This window comes from Rhinolophus ferrumequinum, chromosome 10 (genome assembly GCF_004115265.2).
Source record: "Rhinolophus ferrumequinum isolate MPI-CBG mRhiFer1 chromosome 10, mRhiFer1_v1.p, whole genome shotgun sequence".
NCBI classification, from domain to species: Eukaryota; Metazoa; Chordata; class Mammalia; order Chiroptera; family Rhinolophidae; genus Rhinolophus; species Rhinolophus ferrumequinum.
The window spans coordinates 39956416-39966085 of NC_046293.1; the positions used below are offsets into that span (position 1 = coordinate 39956416).

Here is a 9670-nt window from a genome sequence, read left to right on the forward strand (position 1 = left end):
CAGAACCCACTGGAACCACCTGTGTGTGTCCAGGAAATTCCTTTTCTGCCTCCACTTTTCTCTTTGACAGAGGAAGAAAAAAAGTAAATAAGCCAAGGAATAAGCCAAGTAGACTTTTTCCTCTACATTGTAAAGGTGTAGCCCTACCTAAATATTTACTTGAAAAAGTCGAGTATTCACAAAAATGATTGATTCGTTCATTCTTTCAACAGTAATTTATTGAGTCTCTACTCTGCATGCCAGGCACCGTTCTAGGAGCTACAGCTATACCTCACGGAGCTCACATGGTAGTGAGAAGAGATAAAAACTAACAATAAACATATGATGTCAGGTAGCAGTGAGGGTTACTGAAGCGAAGAGGGTAAAAGAGTAGGAATGAAACATGGAGGAGTGTCTGCTATTTTAGATCGGGTAGCCAGGGAAGGGCTCTGTGATGAAACTAAAGATGGTGAGAGAGCAAGCAGTGCACAGATCTGTAGAAGAGCATCCCAGGAAGAAGAAACAAGTGCAAAGGCCTGGTAGCAGCAGATGGGGCCTGTACAGGAAGAGGAACGCTGTTCAGGGAATGCTGACGTAGAGAGAATGAGGTGGAGATTGGCAAACTAAAGGTCAGAGAAGTGGCCAGGGGTCAGATCAAACAGGGCTTGGTAGGACAGAAACCATGTCTTATCGTTTGGAAAAGGAACACTGCCATTGTTTTGGCATAATCAAGAATTCCTCACAGTCCTTTTGAAGTGGAATAACCACATATTCAAAGTTAGGAAAAATATGAATGTAGCTCCAAAGGTAGATAGAGAAGACATTTGTTGATTTAAAAACAAAACAAAAAAGGCTATTTCAGAAGATGATCTCTAAGCCTTCATTCAGAGACTTACCTTTAAAAACCCTCATGATCCAAAAACATATTCCTCTCATTTTACATCCCTCCTACTCTACCAGACTATAGTCTAAAGCCTATCTTACGTCTAAAGCGTACCCTAACAGGCAACAATCAACTTCCTCCTCCTGGGGTTTTTATAATAACCTTAGTTCAGCATGAAATTTTCAGAAGCCATTTTTTAATTTTTTTCTCTAGAAAATCTTTCTTGTCTCCAACCATATTTTTCCTTGGCTATTTTATTTATCATTGAACATCTTAGACAATCTAGTCAAACATCCTAAACAATCTTCACTTGTTTCCTATCGCAGACTTAGAAAATAAACTTATCAGTCTTGTAGCAATAGACTATCTCAAAATGAATTCACAGACAGGTCAAATCAAAAGGAACAGAACCAGAAAGATGATGCCACCATTTCTCTTCGGTTTTGGGAAGAGCGACTAGAGCTGATTTTCATAGTTGGCATATCATTTATGACTAAAAGATACAAACTGCTGCAAAAATCTCTCAAGATCCAAACATCAAAAGGCTGCAAATCCTCACAGCTGCACATATTAAGATATTCTATTTTTTAACTCTGACATTTTAAACCACCCACTTCCACTCCTATGGTTTATATTCCCATCAGAAGCCTTCCATGAAATAAAACTTTATAGCAAACTAGTAGAATACTATAATCTAATAGCCTAAACACAGAGAAAATGAGTTGAAGGTCCTTCAATGTGCCTTAGTTTCCCCATCTTTAACATGGAAAAACCAATGGTTCTTCCTTATTGAAGGAAACTTTGAATTGCTTTCTGATATGGAATGGCACAGCTAACAATCCAATAGGAGCTTGTTCTCAAGACGAAGGGCATAGCGAGGAAATAAAATAAAAAAGCTAAGCACCTTTTAAATCAATTGGGGCCATTGTTCAAGATGGGGGTTATGGGCATCTTGGGTTTGGGTTCTCTGTCAATTCAGTGTCTACAGAGTGACTTAATGTGTTTCTCCTGATTCCAAAATTAAAAACAGGTCATGGCCAGTGAAAGATAAAGAAGCAAAATAAAAAAAGATTACTGCTGCAGATTAAGTTTCACAGATGTTTTGATTCTGCTACAATGGTCCAAAAATATTCCTGTGTGTCCTTGGAAATGATCTCATGAAAAGACTGAATATAAAATTTGCCTAGAAACAGAAATTCATTAGAATTCTATATTCACTTCCAGAAGCACAAAGAGATGACCATTTGTACCAGTTAAGTTTTGACCAGAGAAGCGGAACCACCAGGACTGATATAGCAAAGGGGATTTACTATACAGATTTGACCTTTCACAATTGTGGGAGCTGGTTATATAGCCTCTGTAAGGCTGCTGCTTCTGTGTCTGTAACAGAAGTCGAAAGCCAGCAGTGCAGGCAATTGGAAGGGAGGATAGATGGACTAGAAATAGGGGAAAGGAAAGATGACCTGGAACCCGAAAGATGAACTACAATATACCTCTGCTTCTCATAACCTCTAAGATTCCAACTTTAATGATATGAGTGTCTTGCAAACAGGCTGGCACTCTTCCCCACAAAGCAGCACACATACACCTGCACCATGATTCCAAGTAGTGAAAGGAGATCTGGAGAGTTCTTGAGGAGCTGCAGACCTAGCTGCGATGGCAGGTTAGCCAGTGTCTGTGACAACCACGTACGAGGCTGCAATAGCACCAAAACCTACAGCAACCTTCTGAATTCTAGCAACATGGCCACTTCACTTTCACTTTCCAAATCTCAAAGAAATATTCCGTGTCCAACTCTAACCCAGTACAATACAGGAAAGGAATTTCCAAGAAACACAGTTCCAGTTTAACTAAATTGACATAGTACAAAAACCACCACATCTTGGTAAGCACCTTCATTTTCCATTGCACCCTTCCTCCCAAATTGGAAAAGTAGACAAGCTGATAATTTATTTCTTCATTGCAACTTCATTCAGCCCATTTCTTGTTGGAGAAGAAGTGTGAATAGTATCTTTCCATACAAATAAGCACCTTTATAGTAACAACCATTATGCATTTTTACTTATCTATCTCTCTATTTAGGAAATTTCTAGCTCTCAGTATGAGTGACAGTCATTCAATGAATCAAATATACAAGTAATAAACTACTTTTAATAAAAAATAGGTTTGAATTTTGCACTGGGAAAGACCCTGTGAAGAGGATGAAAAGACAAGATATAAAGTAGAAGAAAATGTTTGCCAGCCACATATCTAACTAAGGATTTGTACCTATATTATATATAGAAAACTCAAATCTCAACATTAACAAAATAAAAATCCACTTAGAAAACGAACAAAAGATATGAAGAGACATTTGAACAAAGAGGATATACAGAGGCCAAATAAATACGTGAAAAGATATTCAACACAATCATTAGGAAAATGCAAATTAAAATCACAGTGAGATGACACTACACACCTATTAGAATGACTAAAATAAATAATAGTGACAGCACCAAATGCTGGTAAGGAAGTAGTGAAACTGGATTACTCAGACACAGCTGACAGGAAGGTATGGAAAAGAGTTTGTCAGTTTCTTAAAAAATGAAACATGCAACCATGTATGTCCCAGCAATTGCACTTCTGGGCATTTATCCCTAGAGAAATAAAAACTTATGTTCACATAAAAATTTATAAATGAATGTTTATAGCACCGATATTTATAATAGCCAAAAACTAGAAACTACCCAGCTGTCCTTTAACAGGTGAATGACTAAACAAATGCTGGTACGTCCATACAATGGAATATTACTCAGCAATAAAAAGGAATAAACTAATGATATATGCAACAATCTCAATAAACTCCAGAAAATTACATTGAGTGCAAAAAAACAAAAAAAAAACTCATAGATTATGATTCCAAATACAACATTTTGAAATGACAAAATTATAGAGGTGGAGAACAGATTAGTGGTTGTTACGGGGTACAAGTCTATAGCTATGATAGGGAAGTATGAAGGATCTTTGTGAGGAAAGTGTTCTATATCTTGACTGTGGTAGTAGTCTCAGGAATCTACACAGATGACAAAACTGCGTAGAACTAAATACACACTTAACAAAAATAAAAATATAAGGAGCATATGTAAAACTGCTGAAATCTGAATAAAAGCTATGGGTTGTATCAACATCAATTTCCTGGTTATAAAATTGTACTATAGTTACACAAGATGTCATCACTGGTGGAAATGAATGAAGGATATAAGGGATCTCTATATTATTACTTACAACTGCATGGGAAGGTACAATAGTCTTAAAATTAAAAGTGTGTTGTTTTTAAATGAGTTTGCAAAGCCAGACAAAGACACTACAAGAAAAGAAAAGTACAGGCCAACATCTCTGATGAGCATAGATGCAAAAATCCTCAACAAAATACCAGCACACCAAATTCAACAGCACATTAAAATGATCATATGCCGTGAACAAGTGGGTTTTATCACTGGGATGTGAAGCTGGTTTAGCAAACACAAATCAAGTAATGTGATACATCACATTTAACAAAATGAAGGATAAAAATTACATAATTATCATAAATAGATGCAGAAAAAACACTTGATGAAATTCAACACCCTTTCATGGTAAAAGACTACAACAAACTAGGTTTCAAGAGAATTTACCTCAACATAATAAAGAACACTTATGAAAAGCTTACAGCTAACATCATACTCAATAGTAAAAAGCTGAAAGCTTTTCCTCTAAGTTCAGGAACAAGGCAAGAATGCCCACTTGAGTCAATCTTATTCATCATATTACTGGAAGTCCCAGCCTGAGCAATTAGGCAAGAAAAAGAAAAAGAAAAAAAAAGGCATCTCAATCAGAAAGGAAGAAGTAAAATTATCTCCATTTACAGATGGCATAATCTTATATGTAGAAATCTCTTAGAGTCCACCAAAAAACTATTAAAACTGATACATGAATTTAGTAAAGTTGCAAGATACAAAATCAACATTAAAAAACCAGCTGCATTTCTATACACTAATAATAAACTATCCAAAACTAAGAAAACAATTCCATATACTATGACATCAAAAAATAATAAAATACTTAGGAATAAACTTAGCCAAAGAAGTGAAAAATTGTATACTTAAAACCACAAATCATTGATGAAAGAAAGAAAGAAAGAAATAGAAAGACATCCCATGTTCATAGATAGAAAAAATTAATATTGTTAAAATGTCCATACTACCCAAAGCCATCTACAGATTGAATGTAATCCCTATCAAAATCCCAAGTGCATTTTTTATAGAAATAGAAAAAAAAATAATACATTTCATATTGAACCACAAAAGACCCTGAATATACAAAGAACAAAGTTCGAGACATCACAATTCCTGACTTCAAAATATACTCCAAAACAACAGTAATTAAAACAGTATGACACTGGTATAAAAACAGACATATAGGCCAATGGAAAAGAAATGAGAGCCCAGAAATCAACCCATGTATATAGATGCTCAAACGATCTTCGACAAGGGTACCAGGAATACACAATGGGGAAAGGACAGTCTCTTCAATAAATGGGATTGGGAAAAACTTACTCTCCACACACAAAAGAAAGAAACTGGACCCATATCTTATACATACCATACATAAAATTCAATTCAAAATGTATTAGAAATTTAAATGTAAAGCCTGAAACTGTAAAATTCCTATGGGGGGAAAAACATGATATTAGGCTTGGCAATAGTTTCTTAGATAAAGCACAAGCAATAAAAGCAAAATTCAACAAGTAAGCGTACATCAATCTAAAAAGCCTCTGATAGCAAAGGAAACAATCAACAGAGTGAAAAGGCAACCTATGGAATAGGAGAAAATATTCCAAGCCACATATCTGATATGTTATTGATACCTAAAATATATAAGGAACTTCTACAACTCAAAGCAAAACAGAAAGAAAACAAAAACAAAAACCCAAATAACCAATGATTTAAAAATGGGTGAGGGACTTGAATGGATATTTCTCCAAAGAAGACATACAAATGGCTACAATCATTAATCATCAAAACCCAATCATGCAAATAAATCATACACTAATCATGCAAATCAAAACCACAATGAGATATCACCTTACACTTGTTAGGACAGCTTTTATGAAAAAAGCAAAAGACAGCAAGTGTTGGCAAGGATGTGGAGAAACTGGAACTCTTGTACTCTATTGGTAGATATGCAAAATGGTGCCCTCCCACGTTCACTGCAGCATTATTCACAATAACCAAAATAAGGAAACAACCAAATGTCCATCGTCCGATGAATGGATACAGAAAGGTGGTATAATATATACAATGAAATATTATTCAGCCTTAAAAAAAGGAAATCCTGCCATATGTGGCAACATAGATGAACCTGGAGGATAATATGTTAAGTGAAATATGCCAGTCCCAGAAGTCCCCTCATGTGATGCATCTAAAATAGTCAAGCTCATAGAAGCAGATCCTAACACTGTGGTTGCCAAGAGTGGGGTTGGGTGGGCGGGAGGAGTTGCTCTTCAACACGTAAATAGTTTCAATTATTCAAGAGGAGTTAAGTGCTAGACATCTACTGCACAACATAGTACCTATAGCTAACAATACTGGGTTGTGCACTGAAAATATTGTTAAGATGGGAGATCTCATATTGTGATAAGTGTTCTTACCACAATATAAATAAATAAATAAATAAATAAATAAATAAATAAATAAATAAATAAATAAAGGTTTTGAATTCTCAAAGAATTTTGCTCCAACAGGCCTAACTTAAGTTAAAATAGTTTGCATATATTTACAAGACTGCATTGTGTTTTCACCAACTATGTAATATAAAAAATCATAAAGACATAATTAAGCAATACAAAGTGCCTAGGCCAATGCTTGGTTCACATTGAATAGTTAATAAGTGGGATTTCCTGCCCTTCCTTGCAACGATCTTTAGGGTTGTGTGGGTCTAGCACCGTCGACGTCGTCCCTTACACATGCCCAGCTTTGCTCCACAGCACCAGGGTGCAGTTTCACCTCAGGTGACTGTACAGAAAGCTTCCAGGTCTTATTAAAATCGACTCCTGTGAGTATAGAACGATTAGCTCATTTCTGATTCTGAAGAAGCACCCATCCCTCTCCAATTAGTGCTCTGCTGCACGCTAGATGTGCAACTCAACCTTCTCAAAATAATTTTTTTAAGTATACCTTACATAGCCAGTGAGATACACTATACCAAAAACAATGCAGCTTAGACACCAAGCTGCTTTTATAATCAGTGATTACCACAAGAGTTGCCCCCTGCCCCTAACTCTCCTTCTCCTTTGCCATGTTCTGCCAAATGTGTTCTGCCAAATGCCTGCTAATTTTCCTTTTCATTAATGGCCTTGCCGCATTGCCTACTCCTTCCCTCCACACCCCTCTCTTCTGTGCCTGCAATGTCCTGCATGAATTTAAAAAAAAAAAAAAAAAAAGTGAAGAAGTGAAAACATGCTTCTCACCCTCCACCAGGGTGGGCAGAAGTCTTTGACCCTGACCTTTGAAAATGGAAAATGCTCAGAACAGGGACCAAGATGGTCTCCATGGCTGTTTTAAGTCCAGCACACCTCATGCTATGGGATTCCACACCTTAAATTAACCAATAACCCTCACTTGTAGTGAAAGAAAAAGCAGGTCAATAGGAAGTTAAACATTTATATTTGTACCATCTAAGGAAATTTTAAGAAATATTTGGAAAACTGAAAGTATGAGCAACTCACTCAATAGCTGCAGTTATCTGTCAGCTGAAAATCAAAACCACTTTCCAAGAGGACAAATGTTTATAAAATATTCTCTTCAGAGTCAAATGTGCAGTTTCCTCACCCACCCTCCTTTAAGACATTAAACTTTCAATGGAAGAATTACGTCAGAAGCCCAGGAATTGTTGCCAATTGCTATGGTTTCCTTTTCGAAGTCATCAGAGCCACCTGTCAGGAGACCTCGGCCTCCCAGCCAGTGCAGGCTTTTTGAGCTGCCTACCCTGTCTCCAGTGATAATTACCATAAAGACGGGTTTCACATTACACCCATTAGAAAAGGTTTAAAATGCTGACGATCCTGAACCCACGTTATTTCAATAGTTTTGTCCGACATATTATAAGCTTCAATATTGAGCCAAATTAGAAGCGGTTGACTCAAGATCCTGACAAATGAGATAGCACTTCCCTCAAGTCAGCCCTTCTCCCCTTCCATTTAAAGCTCGTCTTCTTTTAAATTCAACAAAATTCTCCACCCTACAAAAACCTGGCGTTCTCTTGGGTCCCTTTACACTTTATCCACACCAGAAACGCTGAATCACGACTCCGAGGTTGTAAAAGAAAAACTATTTCGACTAGGACGCCAGGATCCCCAGAGGGTCCCACGCTTCTGCATTCCCTGGCTTGTCACCTTTTAAAGTCTAAATCGGGTCTGTTTAGGCAGACTAGAGAGGCTCCCAGAGCAGCCGATGTTGCAGGTCGGGAGAGATCCTCTGTGGACTCTCCTGCTCCTCCCCAAAACCCAAGCAGCCCTGGCAGCTCAGGGCTCCCGCCTCGTCTCCTCGGAACGCGACCCCTAAAGAACTGATCCACTCCCCATCTTCAAAGCCGCACAACAACCTCCGAGAAAGTCCCAACTTGGAAGCATCACTACCACAGCCACCCGTCTGGAACTCCTTTGACCACCGATCTCCCTTGACCAAGGTCCGGCAGGGGTGGGGTGTGCGGAGGCAGCTCCTCCAACACCCCCTCCCAGCCCTGGTGCGAGAGACGAGCCCGCCGAGAGTGCAGACTCTTGAGAAACTCGATCCCAACTCCCCAGCCCGCACCTCCGGGACCGCGCCTGCAGTCCAGGGAAGAGGGGCCGAGGTCCACGGAGCAGTGGCGTGGACAGCCTGGAGACGAGGGAAACGTGGAGGGGAAGGGGCAGCAGGAAAAGAAACGCCGCTCAAGCCAGTCCCGCAACTTCTCTCAGCCCTGCTCGGAGGGTACGGAGAAACAGCGGCGGCTGCGAGCGCGAGGTGGGGGACTCACTTGAAGGTGAGGACGCAGAGCGGCCGGTAGGACTTGTGGCTGGTGTTCTCGGCCATGCCCTTGCCCCAGAAGTCGTTGCTGAAGATGCCCCAACGGAGCGGGGCGCCGGGCCGCACGTCGGGGTTGTTCACGATCGCCCACACGTCGTCGTGCACGAACTCGCCCTGCAGGGAGCGGCCGTAGCACAGGCAGCTCGCCCCGGCCAGCAGCGCCGCAGCCCCGGCCGGCGCGAGTCCGCAGCCCCGCCGCCGGGAGGGCGCACGGTCCCCGCTGCCGCCTCGGGCAGAGCTTGTCACCACCATCGTGCCGCCACTGCCACAGCTGCCCTGGCCTCTCCCGGGTGTCTGGCATCCTCCCCGGCCGGGGCCCCGGCGGCGCGCAGCAGCTGCCCGAAGGTGGGCTCGGGCATGGTGCGGCGGCCGCTGGACCTGCCGCTGGCGCCCCGCGCTCTGCCGCCTCCTGCGCCGCGGAGTTGGCCCAGCTGCAAATAAACAGCAGTCCCCCCGCCTCCCCCGGCCATCGCCACCTCCTCCGCCCCACTGCGCATGCCCCGCTCCCGCTGGCCTCCACCCCCCCCCCCCCACTCCTTTCCCAATCCCGGGACTAAGGCAGCTCTCGCCACACACACCCCAGCAGCCCCCGCTCGCGCCTCGCTAGCTGCGGGTCTCTGCCCGCAGGACCTGCATCCCCTAGCGACAAGAGTTCGAGCGCAGGTGGAGCGGGGGTCACAGCACCGGATTGTCGGGAGAGGTGGGGAAGGGGCACCGAGGTCCC

The 9670-nt window shown here is 41.3% G+C and overlaps 1 protein-coding gene across 3 annotated transcripts in view; it reads right to left on the bottom strand.

Moving 5' to 3' along the window:
• The window catches only part of TMTC1 (transmembrane O-mannosyltransferase targeting cadherins 1), a 232797-nt gene extending 223414 nt beyond the window's left edge, over positions 1–9383 (bottom strand). For 2 of the 3 annotated variants that reach the window (XM_033116672.1, XM_033116674.1), the window contains exon 1: positions 8897–9383. In XM_033116672.1, the coding sequence (XP_032972563.1) occupies positions 8897–9198 (302 nt within the window). In that variant the 5' untranslated portion in view covers positions 9199–9383. The remainder of the gene's footprint in view (positions 1–8896) is intronic. The other variant, XM_033116673.1, reaches the window with a different exon arrangement.
• Positions 9384–9670: the final 287 nt, after the last annotated feature.